Source organism: Ornithodoros turicata, chromosome 5 (genome assembly GCF_037126465.1).
Source record: "Ornithodoros turicata isolate Travis chromosome 5, ASM3712646v1, whole genome shotgun sequence".
In the NCBI taxonomy this organism is placed as follows: domain Eukaryota; kingdom Metazoa; phylum Arthropoda; class Arachnida; order Ixodida; family Argasidae; genus Ornithodoros; species Ornithodoros turicata.
Window position 1 is genome coordinate 71,897,628 of NC_088205.1, and position 21,844 is coordinate 71,919,471.

At 47.1% G+C, this 21,844-nt stretch overlaps 1 protein-coding gene across 5 annotated transcripts in view; it reads left to right on the forward strand.

The window, feature by feature from the left end:
• Positions 1-19,890, forward strand: part of LOC135394712 (teneurin-m-like) — a 469,443-nt gene extending 449,553 nt beyond the window's left edge. For 2 of the 5 annotated variants that reach the window (XM_064625589.1, XM_064625592.1), the window contains 24 exons: positions 131-224; positions 2,701-2,912; positions 3,721-3,813; positions 5,309-5,586; positions 5,672-5,786; positions 6,509-6,613; positions 6,685-6,879; positions 7,191-7,400; positions 7,477-7,662; positions 8,345-8,491; positions 8,639-8,846; positions 9,054-9,077; positions 9,244-9,363; positions 9,456-9,732; positions 10,304-10,571; positions 10,680-10,820; positions 10,907-11,156; positions 11,459-11,694; positions 11,758-11,915; positions 12,305-13,346; positions 13,713-13,978; positions 14,529-14,837; positions 15,558-17,160; positions 17,508-19,890. In XM_064625589.1, coding sequence (XP_064481659.1) covers positions 131-224; positions 2,701-2,912; positions 3,721-3,813; positions 5,309-5,586; positions 5,672-5,786; positions 6,509-6,613; positions 6,685-6,879; positions 7,191-7,400; positions 7,477-7,662; positions 8,345-8,491; positions 8,639-8,846; positions 9,054-9,077; positions 9,244-9,363; positions 9,456-9,732; positions 10,304-10,571; positions 10,680-10,820; positions 10,907-11,156; positions 11,459-11,694; positions 11,758-11,915; positions 12,305-13,346; positions 13,713-13,978; positions 14,529-14,837; positions 15,558-17,160; positions 17,508-18,400 — 7,430 coding nt within the window. In that variant the 3' untranslated portion in view covers positions 18,401-19,890. The other 3 variants (XM_064625590.1, XM_064625591.1, XM_064625593.1) reach the window with 3 other exon arrangements.
• The last annotated feature ends 1,954 nt before the right edge of the window (positions 19,891-21,844 follow it).

A 21,844-nucleotide genomic window follows, 5' to 3' on the forward strand; every position in this document is an offset into this window, starting at 1 on the left:
AGATTCTGAGTCATGTACGCTGTCGTTGGTTTCGGTTTGCACGGTCATCGTGATGCTATCAACGGTCTACTAACACTCTGTAATGCTTGTGGTAAGTGGGCATTAAATCATGATTTACTTTCACCTTCAGATATTGTAAAAGGTCCAGGGTCTCCGCAGAATAAAACGATGGATTACAGAACGACGCACCTTATCCAGGACGAGACGAAGACAAATCCAGACAGGTGAGACCGTATTAAATATGTAGCTCTGTCTTGCACTATATGTGAACCGCAGGCGGTGGCCACGATCCTTCATGTGGAAGCGTTACACGGGTTATGAGACTTTAATATACAGATACACAGACACTTTGATATACTGCGCCCGAGTGATGTGTAGTTCTGGTTTCGGCTCATTAGCATAGCGAAATTTTTGCAATTTATATCTCGGAGTACGTTCGCCATGGATGGATTCGCGATGGATTTGAATGATGACTTGCTCTAATTCTTGTATCTCGCATTTCCCAAGAAACATGTAATCAACAAGTTAATTAATGAATTTTGGCTAATGAGTCGTCCAGTTGTTGCGTAGGCTGTCCTGCAGTATGTTTGCCTGGACGTATAACGACCTGCTAAAACGGCATCTATTATGCGCTGCCAATTTTTGAATAACAATTCTGTAACGAATTAAGAAACACCCTGTATGTGCTTCATTACATCGCTTTATATTGCACGGAGTAGCATTGACAACAACAACAACAACAACAACAAAATTCAGCGCGACGTCGTTGGCGAGATATAAACCCTTGAACACAGCTACGCGGCGAGCTGTGATGTCAGAGGGGCAAGAACTACGGTTATCTCCACTGGTAGTTCGTAAGCAACGTAACCTCTCTCGCGCTGCCCTACTTGCGGCGTCGCCTACAGTGATATCAGGGCCGATTGACTTTCGGAATTCACTGTGCCAGTCATCTACGCATCAGTTAGTGCAAGTCTGTTCGTGTTAGTGCCCCTTTAATGTCAGGAGGAATGTAAGTAGCGATAGACATAGGTAATGAGATGGACACTGAGGTAAATCAGCATCGCTAAGAAATATTTCTGTATGTGTGTTATTTTGCTTATAACGAACGTAAATATGCCGACGGCTTACGTTTTTACGCCGGCGCTGAAGCATATTTCAGGCTTGATGCGGATGGACGTATGGTATTTCGAATAGTACGTCGAAAATCGCAGCTTAAAACTGAGCACTGTTTGGTGTTTACTACGTACAATGTCTTGACTATGTTATGAGTATGACAAACTTACGTCCAGGTTTGTCCAGGTGATTTCTTTAAGGGAGACTTTTATACATATAGGGAGAGGCACCCGTCCGTGCTTAGCTTTATAGGACCACACCATGTAATAGAGACCACGTGACCGAAAATTTACCGCCAACAATGGCCCTATAAAGCTACCGCCATGACCTACTACTATACTAGAGACCTGGACATCCGCAAGGCTCCTACCACCGGGGTAGTAATCCTGGCAATCGCCGCTTCGCTATGGGATTTGGCGCCAGCTAGCACAATTTGTTACCACGTGATTAGCCGAAACCGCGGCAATGTATGGTGGGCTGGGTTGAAAACGACGAAGAAGTACGCAAGAAGGTAGCGCGTGCATAGCAGCAGCCCGTGTAGCCCTGTGTAGCAGACGAACAATGGCAGCAATGGTGATAGTAGTGCACACATCATCTCCTTTCCCCCAAATTGCTATGTGGCGCTTGCAGCGGCCACTAGCGTAACTAATCCATGACCCGGCTCTCCCATAGGCGATTCCCATTTGTCCAGGTTTCTAGTATAGAGTAGGTCGTGGTTACCGCATTTAAAGGAGCACTGAGGTGATCCCCCCCGTCGTGTTCTGCAATGAATAAAATGAGCTTCTGCGAAAGAACGACTGGCGCAGGTGCGCTGTAGAGCGCACTTTTCAAAAATCCTCGACTCTAGGAGAGAGCGTATCGGAGAATGAGGGAACGTCGTGACGTAGCTAGTTCCCCCGGCACGTGACTCGCGACGTAGACAAGGACGTAGACGCGGCTCAAGCGAGTGTAAGCAGCGCGTGAGCTGAGAAGAAATAGACAAAGAAGAAAGGCGCGGGGACTCGTCGACGTCGCGCGAGGATCGTGTCGGCCGTCGGTGGCTGCTTTCTCCGACTGTTTTTTTTTAAATATAAATTTGATTCCGCAGTGACAATACATCGGGCAGCGAAAGTATTTTGCGTAGTGACCCTGATGGAGAATTTGACAGATGAGACAGCGCTTCGATCCACGTTAAACGTCACCTTATTGCTCCTTTAAACGCGTTTGGCACAATGCCCAAAAAGGATGCAGCAAATTGTTTTCTGTGTATTTGTGCACATGTGCGGGTGTCACATGTGCATGTCACATGGACGGATATGTCGACCGAAGGCACCAGTGGACTGGCGACGGGTTACATGGCTCTCGAATAAGGCGCCATAGAGTTCTGTAGGACTCAATCGCCTTGTTCTGTGACTGAAGCGCCACCCTTATCTCTGAACTGTAACGTTGAAATTTATATACGTTACAACTTCGTCATCGCGTGAATTATTTTACCTCTCAAGTACTATATGTTCTATGAAACGTGTGCTAAATGTTGTTCGAGACAGTGGTAGAGAAACGAGTCAATCAAGCATCTATGCATCGCCGCTTTTTCTTTTTCTTTTGCAGGCAGGGATATGGTGGTGGGATAACCGGAGGTACAGTGCAACCGGTGATGGCCGTCCGGAATCATGCTAGGCGTCCCGTCCCAGCTAATCACTTCTCACACTCACGGTTCCACATCCGCAAGACCTTGTCCTCGCGGTGTTCCTGGAAATGTGCTGCGATTGGGCTCTTACTTCTTACGCTAGCACTCGCCATAGTTCTTACCTACTTTATAGGTAAGTTGTGATTGTTAACTTTTCGTCAACACTGAAGATACGCTTGCGCCTGTAGAGGTACATTATTTATTTAGCCATACTACCCGACTGACGCCTCTGTCCGTCAATAGGCGATTTCAGATATTGCCCTTGTGCTCCGCACGGGGGCCCTCCGTCGCCCAAGTCACGTGCATCGCGCAATGCGTCGTGGGGAATGGTTTACATTCGTGCTCGCTGCCTGTTGCTCGAGGTTGCGGGAGGTGAAGAAGAAAGAAAACCGAAACCGTTTGCGCTCTTTCTCTTCTCTGACTCATGAAAACTAAATCCCAAGATGCAGCGGGACTTTCGCACCACGGCACTCTCTAGTGGGCCACCCATGCAATTTCTGAAATCGTCTATAGGATTTTGTTTTTGAAGAGATAGCTCGATCTCCAAGTTTTCATTCTCACGGGTAGGGCATTCTCTAATTTCTCGAATCTATGCTTCATTTTTCGTGGACTTGGCACTGGGGCAGCGCGAAGCCTGCGGGCCGGCATCAGCCCCATCTCATCATAGCCTCTTTATGTGTGTGTGTGCGCGTTGTCTACTTGGGCGGTATAAATGATCATCGGCACTATAAATCATTGGAATCCGCGCAGTTTGAGGCATGTCAGCGACGTCAGTGTCATGAGATTGTGCCCTTTCTTAGTTTCGAAGAGTGCCTCTTCTCTTAATCACTTAACATTGTGGTCTACGATAGGAATCAACACAACATGGAATGTTTCGCAGCGTTATGTACCCCAACTTGTTTTGACTGAAATAATACAAATTGCCTTAATTTTTGTTCCAGCAGTTGCTTTCGTCAGCTGGCAGCATGGTCAGCACCGGTGTCCAGTCATAGTCGACGACATCGATGGCTCCATCGCAGGCGAGGAGATCAAAAGTAGGTATACTTATCCCATGTCGCCACGCTACGTTTCCGCACGGTTCAAAAGGCAGGCTGGTCAGTCCTTCCCCGCACCCGCACCGAACCCTACTAACCTCGAAGAAACGGGCAGCGGGGAAGAACCGGATACATCGACAACGTTCCCACCGGAATTCCAAGCGGACGCTGTCATCGTTGTACCTGAAGACCAACCAGAAACGAAGCCTATGCGCATGAAGTGCACTTGTAAGAGGGAATATGTTGAAGACTTGCCCAAGTCCTGTGCACCAGTGCAGGAGAAACCACCTGTTGTGAGGCGCTCAAAGAAACACTTGAACAAGACCGTGATACAACCCGACGGAAACGCAACTAACAATGAAATACTCATCACGATAGCTGAGGACGGTAAAATGGATGAGGGCGAACCGGTGGACAGCGAAAAAGAGATGGAGGAAAACTTGGTGGAGCTGCAGGGCCATAAGAACAGACCGGAACACGGGGCAGGCAAGGCTTCCACGGTGAAAGAGCCACTTGTCACAGAAGAGACACAAACAAGGACAATAGACCAGAAGACAGGAGGAATCTTTGAAGGCATAGATGCGGAAGAGTTCATGGTGGTGACAAAACCGCCCATAACGGAAATGAAAACTCGAGGCGATCCCGATGAAAGTGGTGCTGCAACTGAAAACAGTATAGAGACTGTATTTCCAAGCAGTGTGTCAACCGACCTTCTCGGTGCTGATAAAGTGGTCGTCGGGCGTTCAAAACCTTCAACGGATGTTGTGACGACACTGGGTAAGTGAAGCATTCCAATGCCATCAAAGGGATGGGCATGTCTTCAGGTACGCCCCAGAAGCCAATCGCTGCCTTGCCTGCACCCCTGTTCCTCAAGCAACTGTTCTCACGCTGTTAATAATATGTTGATCAGCCTGCCTTTTATGCAATTAACGGTTGCTGAAGACGTGAACGTGGTGCAGACTAACCGCCTGGTCCTTGACAAGCCTGACTATGCTGCCTTTTTCACTGTGGTTACCTCATTGACTAAACGGACGCTTCTAACCCGACTGGCTTTCGTGTACTGACAGCGGTGTTTTCACATCCTTATGTCCTTGTGCATTCTTATTGTGTGTATGTTGTGATCGGTGTTATGTCTCGGTACTAACCAGTTCGTCAGTGCATCATTGCCGAGTGCGCGATTGTCGTTATTTTGAACTAAGTCGTGGTGAGAGCGCAGCTGTATTGGTGCTTCAATTTTGACCACTAGTAGTTAGAAACCCATAGCGGTCATTTCTTCACGTTTTTGCTTCTCACCAGGAAGGAGACCGCATACTAGATGTCTTACAAACAACGCAAGCTGAGCTGCGAGAACGGTTATGCTTTCACTAATTTGCCTTCGCTTTAAGCCTAGTGTGCAGACAATATTTGAAAACAAACGTTATTTGTAAACAACCAGACGCGAGTGCAATAAACTATTGTCCTACTACGAAACATTCATGTTCACCTTTTCCTTCAGGCCCATCAGTCCTTCCACCCAAGACTCTACCTCCCAGCATGGAGTCCTTTATGGACATGTCAATGGGGAAGAGGCACAGCAAAACTATACCGTCCTATGGACATTGGAATGTACAGTTTCACCAGGTCGAACCTGCTCTAGTCAAATTCAATTATACATTGCCATCGGGCGCTTGCGTTGGCGTCTATGGCAGAAGAAACCACGTACCCACACATACTCGCTACGACTTCGTAGAGGTACTCAACGCCCGTGAGAAGAGGCATCGAAGATCACCCGCCGTAAGAAATTCACAGGATAACTATTTTTGCAGAGGCCTCAGGGGGGAAAGCTCTATTTTTCTGAAAATGAATGTTATACTTGCAGCAAGAGAACTTCAATATGGAATTCATCCACTTCTTGGACCGCGGGAGATGGTACATATCAGTTTACAACGACGGGGAGAAGCAGGAAGAGGTGTCCTTTGTTAGCGTCGTGGCAGGTTTGTGTGTTGTTATATTTTTGGCTGTTCAACTACTTAACAAGAGTAACAACGTAAATAAGAGTGATATATATCTCTCACTATCTCCTATCACATGCATTCTGCATAACCGAATTTGTCGATAACCAGTGTGCGGGTTACGAAGTTTTCAGCCACGTGCATTTAAGGAACAGTGAAATGACCCTTCATAATTTTTTTCTTTTTCGAGTAGGCGTGTTTTGGAACAAAAGAACATGCGCTCTTGCAAAGGATCAACGACCGCAACTGAGCTGTAGCGCGCGCGTGGCCTCTGACCTACACACCCTCTAGAAACCCTCCACTGCTTTAAAGAGCGTGTAAGAGAACGAGGGAAGTCGAGGTCACTTCGTGACGTTCGCAGTTTTCATTGGAGGGTCCATCAGGCGCCTCGTGACGTAGCCCGGCGCGGCCGAAGTGCCATAGCAGTAGCAGACGAGTTTTCGGTGGCCAATGAGATCTTTCAGCTTCTCATCGCACAGGCCTAATGTCAACAGGTCTGCTGACATCAGGCGAGGAGATGAGGCCCGGACGGTGTCTACTTTATCCGGGCGCTTTGGTCATTTTGATTGTGCAGTGACAATACCCCGCACAGCGAAAATATTGTGCATGGGAGCTCCTGATACACTGCTTCATGAATGAAACTGGATTTCGCGCCATTCTAAACGTCACATCCTTGCTCCTTTAATACATACGTTCTACCCCAGATGTGTCAAGCCTCCCATGCCCTTACGATTGCCATGGTCACGGGACGTGCAACATGGGCAAGTGTGACTGCGACCCGGACTACGCGGGTGAATCTTGTACATACAGTAAGTGTGTGACTATACTGTACAATCTGAATGTACGATAAGAATTCTAATGTTTAATTTTCTTTTAACAGGAGTTTGTCCAGTGTTGTGTAGTGGGCGGGGCCAGTACATAAATGGCGAGTGCTCTTGTCAACCGGGCTGGAAGGGACGAGAGTGCCAGCTCCGCGAGGACGAGTGCGAAGTGCCGGATTGCTCCGGGCACGGTGACTGTCTTGATGGACTCTGCCGGTGCTTTCCTGGCTACAAGGGCTCACATTGCGAAGATGGTAATGGTCAAACGTGGAGCATAGTAACTGTACTCGAGCTATAGCTGGTGCAATTCCGACAATGGTAGAGTCTCCTTGAGTCTAAGATGTTCCGAACAAGGACGAGATGGACTGGAACGAGAACAGCTCTGTTTCCTCGTTGTTTTCGTGTAGGGCTGAAGGAGGTGCTACCGTCGTCTTGGCAGTGATCGTTGACTCACATGGTGGTTTATAAACTTGCTCATGTTGCCATATGATACTACCTCCTAAGTCCAAAACATTCACTGAGTTTTCAGTTTTCGCGAAAACAGGCGTTTGTTTTTTTGTTGCAGTTGACTGTCTTGATACAGAATGCTCTGGCCACGGCGTATGTGTAAGCGGTATGTGCCTATGTCGGAAGGGTTGGAAAAGCAGTGACTGTAGTGAACCAGACAGCGATGCACTTCGATGCCTCCCCGACTGCTCGGGCCATGGACAGTTTGATCTTGACCTCCAAAGATGCGTTTGCGATGGTCAGTGGACTGGTCCAGATTGCTCCCAAGGTAGATGTCTGACTAACTTCGTGTCATGCGCAAGTTTGGTCTCAGTTTCGAATTTCACGCGTGCTTCGTACTGCAGAAAAATGCGATCTTGACTGTGGTTCTCACGGCCGCTGTCAAGGAGGTGAGTGCATATGTCTGGAAGGTTGGACTGGAAGCAAGTGCAACGAGAAGCTGTGTGATTTACGATGCGCTGAGCATGGTCAATGCAAGAATGGTACATGCCTCTGTATCCAGGGCTGGAACGGCAGACATTGCACACTAGGTATGTGTTGAGGTTACCTTTATGCAGAACTACATTACAGGTATATAGATAGATTATAACTAGGGTCTGACTTTTTAAGGTTATACCCGATTATGCCCGATATTTACCTCCCGATTCAAATAAAAAAAGGGGGTTTAACCCGGTATTTATCCAACAACTACTGGATCCAAAATCATCACAACTAACACAGAACTTTGGAAACTGTGTTGTAAATGCATAAATCTGCTGATACAAACTGTCAAAACAGAGACCCTACAACCTCTTAGATGCATGAACTAAATATTTATACTCTGTGTCTACTGGTGTGTCGTGTATCATGCCGAGTAAACCAAAGAGATTTACACCTGATCCAATCCGATTCAACCAGAATGGGGTTGAATCAGGTTCAATGCAACCCGATTACACTCGAATCCTTGAAGCAAAATATAACCCAATATTTACCCTCGATTTTTTTGGAAAATATAACCCAAAGAAGTCAGGCCCTAATTATGACCGAGTAGAATAACATCCAGTCTATTGTATTGTAATATATGCTAAGGAGATTACAGGTACGACAGAGGGTTCTTTTTTCTTTCTTTCTTTTTCGGGTTGTGGTTGTGGTTGGGTAGAGTATCGCCCCTGGTGTTGAAGCTCCCCATTCCTTATCTTAAACCTAAAGTTGTCGTCGTCGTTTTCCTTTCAGAGGGATGTCCACGAAGCTGCAGTGACCATGGCGAATGCGTCATAGCTCAAGGTGACTGGCAGTGCCGATGTGACACCGGCTGGGATGGATCTGAGTGCAATATTCCCATGGAGCGTTCATGCGATGACCGCATCGACAATGACCATGGTAACAACTGCGGGTTTAATTATGTTCTTCTTCTCCTACAATATAGGGCAATTCTAACTTGACACTGGAGGCTTTGATGTCACTGGGATGCGGGAGCCTAATACTGGGTACTAATGGTGGCAATGGAACACATCCATGTACTTGCAGATGGCTTGACAGACTGCGCCGACAGCGAATGCTGTTCCCATAAGGCTTGTGCCAACAGTCCTCTGTGCTTTTCATCTGCTGATCCTCTGGACATTCTGCTGCGCAAGCAGCCTCCTGCAGTCACTGCATCATTCTTCCAGAGAATGCAGTTTCTGATTGAAGATGATTCAGTGCAGAGCTATGCTAGCAAAGATGCCTTCAACGACAGGTGAGACCTTTGTCTTCACTCACCATCCACTGGTTTCGTGAAACTTTACCTCAGTTAGTGGCCGCTTGCAGTAGGTGCTACGAAACCGGTCCTCACTTGTAACTCCGTGCATTTTCTCTTGTCCTTCTTGAAGCTTTCTGCATGCAACTGCCTACTGCTTTTTCTCATCGAATAATCAAACCTCACATCTTTTCACGCCATCTTCAGCATGCTATGGAATTTCAATGCCAGGTACGTCGCTTGCTTTACTAACACTTCTCTGATTCGGCATGTCTGTCGTGCGTCCGATGCGGATAGTCTTGATGATGTCCTGTCCATTGACCACTATAGCGCGTATAGGATGCTGTTTCACATTGGAATATCTATTGTAATAACCTTTTTATTGAAATCGTTGTAGTCGGGCTTCTGTCCTCCGTGGTCAAGTTGTGAGTTCTTCTGGGAGTCCGCTTATGGGAATCAGGGTAGCGATTGCGAGCAACCCAGCCTCGGGATTTACTCTAACCAGAGATTCAGGATGGTGAGTTCTGGTGCAATAGATACACACACTCACACCGGTGCCCCGTATCAGTCAAGGCAGCTCACACAGTACTGAATTTTGGCATTCTTTAGGTTCGACCTAATGGTAAATGGCGGCGGAGCTGTCACGTTGCAGTTCCGGCGTGAGCCCTTCCAACTGCACGAGCGTACCGTGATGGTACCTTGGAACGAAATAGTTATTTTGAGTAAAGTCATTATGAGCCTGGATCATACGAAGCTACCCGACCGTAGAGCTCCAGGGTGTCTGGACCACGACTTTGATAGCATGAAGCCCGTTGTCCTGGCCACATGGAAGCATGGCTTTCAGGGCGGTTGCCCTGAACGAAGTGCCATCTTGGCGGAGTCACAGGTGAGTAGCTCAAGATGTTGCACATTGTCCCACACGGATAGAATGTGTAGAAGACCCAGTACTCAGAGATGATACGTTCTATGAACTGTAAAGAAATTTATTACACGGTCTTTACTCTGGTTGTAAGTCATCTTCTCTTCCACACCTTCCATGCCTGTTAGCTACCTATTACTGCTGCGAGACTTTCTGGCGCCTGCTTACAGTGGCGTATCTAGGGTGTGGCAGGTGTGGACAGGTGCCATGGGCGCCAGGTGAACAGGGGCGCCATTATGTGGTCGAGTGTGAATGTGCCAGGTCGGGCACTCAACCTGGCACATTCATAAATGATCTAAAGCAACCGCCATTAGGGAGGTTGTAGTGTGAAACCTAGTGCGGACCACACGAAAACGGATCCCCAAGGACATCATGTTACCCATGTTGCCATGGGCGCAGGTAGCTCTAGATACGCCACTGCCTGCTTACAACTCTCCCTGTTCCTTGTATATGTAATGCCATATGCAAGCCCACCCCGTAAACAAAACCCAGCGTGGTTTTAATATGAGACTCACACGCAGATATTGTACTTTATCAGGTCGTTCAGGAAAGCCTCTCTATTCCTGGGACGGACCTTCACCTTGTCTATCACAGCAGCCGTGCTGGTGGCTACCTGTCTACCATCCAGTTACAGCTGACACCTGATGCTATTCCTCAGACGCTAAGATTGATTCATCTGAAAATTTCCATAGAAGGTATCTTGTTCGAGAAGAAGTTCGAGGCTGATCCAGGCATCAAGTTCACATATGCCTGGAACCGTCGCAATGTGTATCGGCAGAAGGTCTACGGTGTTGCACTTGCAACGAGTAAGTTCCACCAAGTTAGCATGTTCGTACGGGCAGAATTGTAGACGCTGTTTTTAGTTACTTGACGGTATGCACATTCTTCATGCTGCGGCCTCTGTCTTGTTACAGTCTACGTGGGTTATGAATACAGTAGCTGCCCAACCGTTATATGGGAAGTACAGACGACGCAAGTCAGCGGTCATGATATGAGCATTTCGGAAATAGGAGGCTGGAACCTTGACATTCATCACCGGTACAACTTCCATGAAGGTACCGTTGACGTGCAACTATCCCTATCGCTAGGAACTGCAAAATATAAGTACTGCCGTTGTAACTGTGGACTATAACTTTTACAGGCATACTTCAGAAAGGTGATGGTACTAACGTCTACCTAAAGAACAAGCCAAGAGTTCTGCTGACTACAATGGGCGATGGGCAGCAGAGACCTCTTCACTGCCCCCACTGCAACGGGATTGCAAAGGAACAACGCCTTCTTGCACCTGTGACGCTTGCTTCTGGTCCCGACGGATCCATATACGTCGGAGATTTCAATTTAATTCGACGTATCACTCCAAACGGAAGAGTCAGCACGGTAGTGGAGCTGAGGTACTATAAATCCCAGTAAAAATATTTCTCGCGCAAAACTCTTCCTGGACGTTGGAGCGCGGACTATTGGGCTAGTTGGTGCATGGCTTTTGCAGTATGTGGCGCAGGGAACACACGCAGGGAAGACAGAACGCAGGGAAGACACGCACATCGAGTAGCCTCTGCTTTGTCTGTTCCTTCAATGTATTTCGTTCGGTGTTCCCTACGCCAAGGCCTTCGACAGGTTTCCTGGACCTATGGTCACCGTTGTGTGCTTGAGATATGCGAAACGGTACGTTTAAAAATATTTCGTCCTTCTACAGCGCTGCGCAAGTAGCATACCGGTATCACCTGACAGTTGGGCCTGCTGATGGACATCTGTACATATCCGACCCCGAACGCTATCAGATTCTGCAAGTCGTTAGCTACACCAACATCGCAGACGTGAAGAACAACATTATGATAATGGTTGGCAATGGAGCAAAGTGTCTCCCCGGAGATAAGCTACTTTGTGGAGACGGACGACCGGCACGGGAAGCCAAACTAGCTTACCCGAAAGGTGCGACCATTCAATTTACTGCATGGGAGCGAAACTAACTAGGGTCACAACTAACTTTTTCAGGAATTGCTGTGTCCATGAATGGCGAACTGTACATTGCTGATGGAACTAACATTCGCATGGTGGATAAAAATGGAATAATACACACCCTTATCGGAGACCACTACCACAAGAGCCACTGGAAGCCCATTCCATGCGCAGGAACATTCTCGTTGACTCAGGTAAGTCTCTTGCTCTGCTTCATGTCATCAATATGAGACAAAGGCTTCGGTCACCAAAGAAGCACACAAAAAATCGTTGACCGTACCTGAAAAAAGGTTGTTTTCTCGGAAATCCTGCTGTAGAATACACACGTAGAATAAGAGCATAAGGCCTAGCGTAATGATGGGGAACAATGAGTAAGAGTCCCTATTGTTGATCCTGGGTACAGTACCTAGACCTCTTCCACATAGACTTCTAGAAGCCCTTCGCTGTGTGTGATGTCGCGGTGCACCCAATCACCGCAGCTTATTTCGAACCTAATTAACGCCATGACTGTGTATAAAATAAAGATGTCTTGATTCCTGAGTTTGTGAACCCATTGTCATTCGTCCCTTTCACTTTCGTTTAGGTAAACCTACGTTGGCCAACAGAACTGGCTATCAACCCATTGGACAATTCACTGCACATCCTCGATGACCACATGGTTCTCCGGCTGACGCCAGACAAGCGAATAAAAATCATCGCTGGCCGTCCTCTGCACTGTCCACTAGCAGCCGGGCGTGAACGAAGTGACCTAGCCACTGATGTGTTTCTTGAGGCCCCTCAGAGCCTCGCTTTCGCACCTAACGGTGACTTGTACATTGCCGAATCGGACTCTCAACTCGTCAACAGAGTAAGAATCCTAGGGAGCGACGGTAGAATCGCCCGCTTTGCTGGAGCTGAGCTCAAGTGTTCGTGCCTCGAGCAAAACTGCCGATGCTTCGATGAGGACCACTTCTTGGCGTCTACATCCAAGCTCAGCACCATATCATCCATCGTCGTCACACCAGATGGACAGCTTCACATCTGTGATCAAGGAAACTTCCGTGTTCGTTCTGTGACGGCATCACTTCCAAGACCGAACGAACAATTTCTCTACGAGATATATTCCCCTGAAACTCAGGAAATGCATGTCTTCAACAGGCACGGTCAACACACGTTGACTCGTAACATCCTCACGGGGAAGGTTGTCTACACCTTCTCCTACAACGTGAACACTAGCTTTGGTAAATTGAATACAGTTACGGATGCCGAAGGCAACAAGATCTACATCTTACGTGACTACAGCAATCATGTTAAGACCATTGAGAACACTCAAGGAGGAAAGTGCCAGCTTGAAATGTCGCGTATGAGAATGCTACAGAGTTTTGTAACCCCCGATAATTTCAAGACTGTATTTGATTACCATGGCAGCACAGGACTGGTTCGAAGTAAGATCGACAGCTCTGGGCGGTCAGTAGTTTATGCTTACGATGGATATGGACGCCTCACGGAAGCCATCACCCCAAGCGGCGAGGCCATTCGGCTTTCGTACAACTTGAGCATCAAGGGAGCTGCAGTGACAGTTACGAGGAACAACAAGGACCCCGTATCGCTCCTGATAAAAGGATCTGACGTCACAACCCGTATAGGTACGCAAAAGTCTTGGCGACGCATTGCTGTAAACACCTTCTTGCAAAGTACGCTGTAGCTGTACAGAGGTTGACATTACTCTGTATGAATATCTGTGATATTTTAGGATGCTGTTCATAGCGTACATCTAACGTCTCTGGAATTAGCGGATCAGCTACTGAAAGTACTAAAACGAAGGCGAAAATTCAGAACAGAAATCATGTCTTATGAAGTTATGCCAAATATTCGAAGAGTGGGAGGAACAGACGAGGGTTTTGGAAGTACCTACGAACACGAAAAACAGAATATAATGCATATGGCGCGTTTACCTTCAGCCTGTGTCTGCTATTTCTAACACAGTACGCTTTTTTCCTTTCCTCGTACAGGTCTTGCGGAGGAACGTATAATTCAGAGTCCGGACGGGAGCATCTTTGTCGCATCCCAAGATGCGAGTACTCGAGAAATGGATACCGTCGCAAGTCCCGTCCTCAGTGACCTAAGTCCTGTTCTGGGAGAGATCTTTCCGGTTCCTGCTAAGCTTCGCACTAGCCTCAATGATGACGTTACTCAGAGGTTCGAATGGCGTTATTACCTTCGCCGGGAAGGCAAAGGCAGGCAGAAGCAAATTACGCATGTAGGAAGGAAGATGAAGGTATGAAATTGTTTGAAACATCTTCTCAGTCTGTCTTGATTGTAGTGTAGTTTGTTGAGGTACGAACATTCTCACGTGGCGTGCAACATATAAAGAACACATTTTACAGCTCCCAAAACATAACCGCCACATGTGTCACACAAGGGTACCATACTGAAAGTAGTAGTATACTGAACGGGATGACTGAATGCGTGTAATAGTGACTATGAAGCATTACATCTAAAGCAACACAGCACCGGAAGGGAGTGGTAGCATTGCTATCTACAGTCGCGAAAAGCACTCAAGAAAGCAAGCCCTTCATTGTCGGTTCGATATTAGATGACATGTATTTGACGTGTTCGTGAATAATAATGTCTCCTGCGTATCGACCGCCAACCGCGGTTCATAAATCTGTTCACGTCACTGATGTACAAAACAACAGTCAACAAAGTACACGACTCAACTTCGTTACCTGAGTACTTTGTCTGTGCTCGCAGTGCAGCACCTCAACTATATAACTGTTCAAGAGCTTCGATCCTCAGAGAGGTAACTTTCTGCTATCTAATTGCAGGTCAACGGTGACGTCACGCTCGCCATCGAGTTCGATCGGGAACATTACAACGAGACGCTGTTCGACAAAAACCAGATCCCTCTTCTGACCGTCCACTATGACAACCTTGGCCATCCACTTAGCTGGCAACCAACTCAAAACGTGACACCGGTCGAGCTGGTATACGACCGCTATGGACGCCTCGTAAAATGGCAACGTGGACACCTTATGGAGACCTACTCGTTCGACATGAGTGGGAGACTCGCGGACGTTCGCTACTCGGATGGCAGAGGGATTATGTATAAGTACGATGAAAGCTCTATCAGCGTGGTAAGACATCCAAATGCTATCTAGCATACTATGATCTCTCTATAAATTAACCAAGTTTGTTGACTGGACTTGTCAACTGGAACGTGTCAAGTTAAGCTAGTCGACGCATCTGTATTCGATCGCTGCAATAGCGAGGGGCTACAACCTAAATGCAGTCGGAATAGTCGTGTTAAAACTAAGAACGGCATGTCTAAACCCGAAATGCGCTTTTTCCTAATGGGTGCAATAGCCAGCCGCATCATTCTACCTCGCGACAAGTAGTGCACCGACACCGAAACTTTAGCATCCCTAAAATTGGTCACCTGGTGGCGCTGCAGTACAATTTATTCAGCGGAGTATCTCCATTAGGGTGGACAAACTTCCTTTGATGCCGTTCTTATGTTGAACACGGCTATAGTGTGTTAAATTAAGCAGTTTCAGTCAACGTGAAGTGGTTTTGCTTTGCTTTTGCTTTGGTGAAATGTAATTCGTCGTTGCTTATAATGCTTAGCAGTTCACTTCTTATTCTAGGGCTCTATGATAGCTGATGGCACTGCTGAGGTGCATATGTTCCTATACATACGCGATTCCTAAAATCTAATGTTTTGATGACCATTTCTTAAAGCTGTGACGTTTGTGCATATTCTTTGTCTCAAGGAAATTCTATTGCATCCAATGTACGACAGCTCGCTTGCACTCTTTTCGTATGATCTAAGATGTTCATGTGCTTTCAAATTTCAGCCGACAGAAATCATCCTTCCAAGCGGAAGCAGATACATTCTTCAATACGATGTCTCAGGAAGTCTCCAAGCTGTTATCACGCCGAATGGACACAAGCACGAAATAGCCACCCAGACGTCCATAGGATTCTACAAGATCCTTTACCTTGCACCGGGTGTGGGCCACCCCTACGTTATGCACTTCAACGATCGCGGTCAGATCCTTGCCAAGCTGTACCCGAAGAATAAAGGCCGTGTTGTATACGTATACACAGAAGAAGGCAGACTGGGAAGTATCCTGTGTGGACCTGAAAGAACAGATTACTACTATCACAATAGCACCGCCTTAGTAAAGAGTGTTACAAAGAACGTACCTGGGCTCGACACTCGAATGGACTACAGACATCATGGGAGTCTTGTAAAAGAAGAGCGCCACAGGTACAACAGCAGAAGTGGACTGGATGGTGCTAAGTTCCGGTATCACTACGAAGGAAGACTTTCTTCAGTCGAACTTGAAATCAACGGGAAGTCTTCAATTACAACCAAATACCGCTACAATACCGAGTCGGGCATACTGGAACAAGTCCAACAGTTCCTGGTCCACCGTCCCAAAATGAACAGCATTTTCATACAAGATGAGGCTAGGCAATACTCAAAGACCATAGGGACGGATTCTTACGGACGTTTGATAGTTCTGGGCATTACACTTTATAATAAAGAGATGTTCTCTCTAAGCCTGAAATACGACAACAGGAGCCGAGTTAAACAAACGCACACTAAGCTGGGCAAGGACTACGTCATGTTCAGCAACAACTACACCTACACGTCCGATGGCTTTTTAGAGGAAGTGTCTGGAGCACAGTCTTGGAGATTTATATACGACATCAATGGTAACATGAAGAGTATATGGGAAGGACCTCGGCAAATATCACTTAGGCACGACGACGGTGATCGCTTAATCGGATATGGCGACGTCGAGTTGTACCTTGTCGACGCCCGCGGCTTCATCATACAAAGAGGGGGCGAGAAGTTCAAGTTCAACGCCATGGGACAACTTGTACAAGCTTTTGGAAAAGACCAGTATGAAGTCCATTACTTCTACGACGCGGAAGACCGCTTGATCGCACGTAAGGACCACAAGGGCAACATCACACAGTTCATGTATGCGGATCCGAAACATCCCAAACTGATCACCCACATGCATTATCCAAAAGACTCTCTCACCTTCGTCCTCATCTATGACACTCTGGGTCATCTTATCTACATGCAACAGGGCAACAGCAAGTTTTACGTCGCCAGCGACCATTTGGGATCCCCACTTGCGGTGTTCAGTTCTGAAGGTGGAATAGTAAAAGAGATTCAGAGGAATCCCTTTGGCAAATTGGCCTACGACTCCAACCCTGAATTCTTCCTTCCTGTTGATTACCAGGGTGGAATTCGAGATCCAGTCACCCAGCTAATTCATTTTGGTGGCAGAGTTTACGACGCCCTCGGGGTGCAATGGCTGACCCCGAATTGGGAAAAAGTGCCAACGCTACTCCAAAAGCCGTATGATATCCACCTCTACAGGTTTCACGGGAATGACCCCATCAATCCTGAGAGACACGATGCAGGACATTTGAATGGTGAGGATACAAACATTAGTTTGACATCTTTCGAGTTGTATAGATCTGGCTAAAGTGTGGATTACCGAATACCAGGAACCTTTTGGGAGTCAATATTACTTAACATAAGAACATCTCAAGCTTCATGCACTGGTGTAGCTACAACTGTGCTGCTGTTGCCGATGCATTATTTGGCGCGTTTCGGCGTTTGCGGTTGAGCAGAATATCATCCTGTAACTGCTTCTGGCAAATATTAACTGTGGTCATTGACATAATTCCCTGACACATTCCTCACACACATAATCTTCAGGAACTCCTAGTACTATTTCAAAGGAGCTATATTTAAATTTGCACGTTTTTGCTTCCAGCTATTCCTGACTGGCTCACAGCGTTGGGCTACAATATGGACCGTCTCCTGGTCGCTCCCCCTACCAGAACCCATTTGCACACCTTCGGGGTAAGCGTGCCAACGGTCAAGAGCGTTCCAGTCATCTCCGGCCTGAGCTGCGCTGCCGAAGTAGCAGAAACTGCTTTCTACCGCTTTTCTACCGTCCCCAAGACTGCCGTCAAGCTCGACGGGGACTTCCAGAGGAGCATCAACTCTCGGATCTCCAACCTTCCGTCTGTACTAGGCGACGGCATCCTGCTTTCACGCGATGGCCTCCGGGCTGTTGTACACGTCGTCGGCGAGTCCAGCCCCATCCTACGAGACGTCATGACTGCAGTGTTCAACGAGACTCTGATGGTGGACCTCCGCTTCTCGCTGCACGGCCAAGACTCTTTCTTCTTCGTTCAGCCTAGCCAGACAAAATCAGAAGAAGACTGGGTGCAGCTTGGCCGCCTTGGAACCATGTTCAACATCACCAAGCACACCGTAGACACCACCGCTACAGGTGGTTCAGGCGTGTCGAAGAGCCTGGTCGACATTCGCATGCACAGTACGAGCGTCACCCTGAACATCCGTTACGGAACAACCTTGCAAAATGAAAGGCAGCGGCTGATCAAGCACTTCAGAAACAGAGCTGTGGCTGAAGCATGGGCGCAAGAGCAGGACCTTTTTAGGATGGGCCACAAAGGCTCGCACGATTGGACAAAAGTAGAAGGTGACGATCTCATGGAACGTGGTCTTGTGTCAAGGTACTTTGGCACAGACATACACGACATTGAAAGATACCCGCAGTTGGCGGACGACCCAACAAATGTTGTCTTTAGGAAAGAAACGACCAGGAAGCGACGAGGGAAAACGAGGAGACCTCGATAGACTTTCACATTCCAGTCGTCGGTATAGTTTATATCCGTGTTCCTGAAGCGAATGCTCCGAATGCAGAGCCCAGTATATTTTGTGCCGGAACGGCATTACTGTCAAAACTCCGCAGAAGGAAACCTGGCTTTGTCGATGAGACAAGGCTATATGCGACTGATGGTTGTCGCTACTACGTCAGACGTTATGCTACTAGTCGTTTATCATAATTATTTTTGCTTTCTAAAGTGGCTGTATGTCCGGATCGATGCCCACCCCACACGTACCTACTGTAGGCACAACCTTTTTGAAATACTCGACAGTGAAGTACCCTCTTATGTTTCAGTATAGTGCAATCCCGTCTCAACCTTTTTCGTACCGTGGCCATACTAATGTTCCAACCACAAGGATTATTACCGGAGCATAATCTCTAAGAATAGGTGCTACCGAACAAGTGTGCCCCAGTGTAAATACGTCACCTTGTGTGGTTGGGTGTGATGACATTTTGAACCCGAGCGTAACCCAGTGTCCGTCATATTGTCAGATTGTTACGTTGGTAGTGGCGGAAAGGGTCATTGGCGCACCAGCGCCGAATATATGTTCTGTGAGTCGTGAAGTATTGAACACTGATCGTCGTCGACATTTTTTAAATTTTTTTTTCCAATGCTGTCAACATCGGCAGCAGCGCCACTCTGCGTGTCAGCGGCCGAGCTTTGCCTGCGAGGAACAAAAAGAGGCTGAACTTTAAGAAAAAAAACAAAAAAAAAACTGAAGTGCCTTACGATATCGTTATTGAATAAACTTCACACCGTGGCCGACACCTTGCCGAATATGATAGTGTGGCTTTGGCACATATTATTTTTGCCGCTGTAGAACACCGTCACAGTAAAATACTCATGTCCTCGGATCAGTTCTTGGTACGCTGCTTGGTAGAGGAGATTTTTTTTCTTCTTTTTTACAATTCTATTTCACGCATTTTCTGTGGAATGCTGAACACTGTATGCCTCTCTTGAGGCTCTTCGCAATCTCGTCCAGATTAAGGTCTTTTTCAGATTGTCGTATTGTATTCCTGTGTCTATATTTTTGTTATATGTATTTTTATGCAGGGATGTCTCCAGCGACCACAGGTGCCAAAATGCTTTATTTGTGTAATATAATAATTGCTCCTTTTTATGTATAGCTCTTCGCTGTCTGAATTGTGCTTATATTGAAGACGTTTGGTATTACCGGGGCAGTATTTTCTGCTAGAAAGCCGACAGCTTCTTCTGTGTGTGCGCGCGTGCGTGAGTGTGTGCGGGCGTGCTAGCGCCGATGTGTTTTTTGGAAGCCAAGGTGTTTCACGTTGCTTCAGTTTGCTACGCTAACTGTGTACATAAACTGCAATGCGTGGCCTCCATATTTGTGTGATACGTGGTGAGATGACATGCGGCTGTCAAACTGGACTGGGAATGGAGATTATTAAGATTTGTACTTAATCTACACACTCATAAATAAATCTGCTTATGATGGCAGTCATTGTGGATTGTGATCACGTGGACATGGTGCTCTTTCTGTCCATCGAAGACTACTTCCTGTGGGTGCTGCCGCTCTCATACGCTAGAGATGTATCTGGCAGGGTCGGCATTAACCATCCAAGATTTCACGTTTGAATAGCACCCTGTTCAATCCGGATCTGTGAAACGGGATAACAAATGACAGTCTTAACAAAGTCACGTATCTATACAGGGTATGAAGGGAATTGCCTCAGGGCGAGAGCCGCCGATATATCGAACAGAGACTGTTCTTCTTCTGGGCGCCCAGAAGAAGAACAGTCTCTGTTCGAAATATCGGCGGCTGTCGTCCTGAGGCAATTCCCTACTACTATACTTCCCTACCGGTTCGTTGGATTTCTACCTATCTATACTGGGAGCTTGTTAGCCTTTACAAATTTTTATGAAAAGAAGCTATGAGAGCAGCATAGATGTCGTTTTTGCAGTTGAGTTCTAGTGCCAATAATAATGGTACCGTGATGTTGACCAAGATGACTAATTACCTGAAATTCATGAATTACTACTTTAATTAGAGAAGTTCGGGCAAAAGCGAGATAACAGAACGGGAGACAGTCCGCGTTAAAATCCATCCTATCTTTTAAAAATCAAGAAAAGAGCGCGTGATTATCCATCGCTGAATTTCGGTATGCAAATGAGCCGAAACCGGAAAAAAAAAACTCTCCTGAAGCGCGCATCACCCTCGCCGACGGAGGTTTATCTCTGCCGGAAAGCGGTTTATCTGGCCAGCTGAGCGGCACCTACCCCAATCATCTCCATCGCTCGAAATCACGTGGCCCTCTGACGTGAAATGAGCGCTGTACCCCCTGCGCTCCCGGGCGCCGCGGTTTTGGTTTCGGCTCATTTGCATATCAAAATTCGGAGATGAATAGTTTAACGCACGTGCGCGTTTCAAGATTTTTTTAAACGTGAAATGGCTCGCAACTAGGATAGTCTCTCAATCTGCTTTCTCGCTTTTGCCCGAAATTCCCTATTAAAAAGTTAATTAATGAATTTTAGGTAATTATTCATAATGCAGTTGCGCACTTTCTTCGAGAGGATGTCCGCCTGGCCGTAGAACTCAACCGCGAGAACGACATCTACGCTGCTCCCATACCTTTTTATAAAAATTCTGTAAAGGCTAAAAAAAAGCACCCTGTATAATGAAAGAGACTCATTAACCTAGAACCCTGTTCCTTCTTGGCTGTGAACCCTTTCGCAGACAGTGGGAAGAATACTTCCCACCAAGCAATTTTTTGTAGCAAAACAGTTTGCTACAATCGGAAAGTGTTTGGTATGAACTATAAAGAGAATTCTCGAAGACCAGCGGCATGTCCGAGCGGGTTAAAGGAGCAATGAGGTGGCATTTAACGTCGCCCGAAATCCTGCCTCATCTGTCAAGCTGTCCACCAGGAGTCAGCATGAAAAATATTTTCGCTTTACGGTGCGTTATAGCTGCGCGACCAAATTTACAAAAACCAGTCGCAGAAAGCAGCCGCATACGGCCGACACGATTCTCGCGTGACGTATTGGAGGCTCCGTGCCTTGTTTCTTTGTTTTTTTCCTCGCAGCTCACGCGCCGCTTACACATGCTTGAGCCGTGCCGCTGTACGTCACTGGTCACGTGAGAGGAGTACCATACGTAACGAGGTCCTCTCGTTCTGCGATGCGCTCTTTTCACGAGGAGAAGAATTCTTCGAAGGTGCGCGCGCGAATCAGGGCCCTCGCGCTCGCTCTGTAGGTCACCTGCGCTCGTCGTTCTTTCGCAGGAACTCATTTTACTCGTCAAAAAACACTCAGCACCGAAATAAAAAAAATAAAAAATTGGGGGTCACCTGCTCCTTTAAGGCGCTCCGCTCGTCGGTGGTTGCCAAGGTCGTGCTGAAGACTGGAAGGTGGTGGGTTCGAATCCTACTACCTGCAGTGCTGTCTGAGGTTT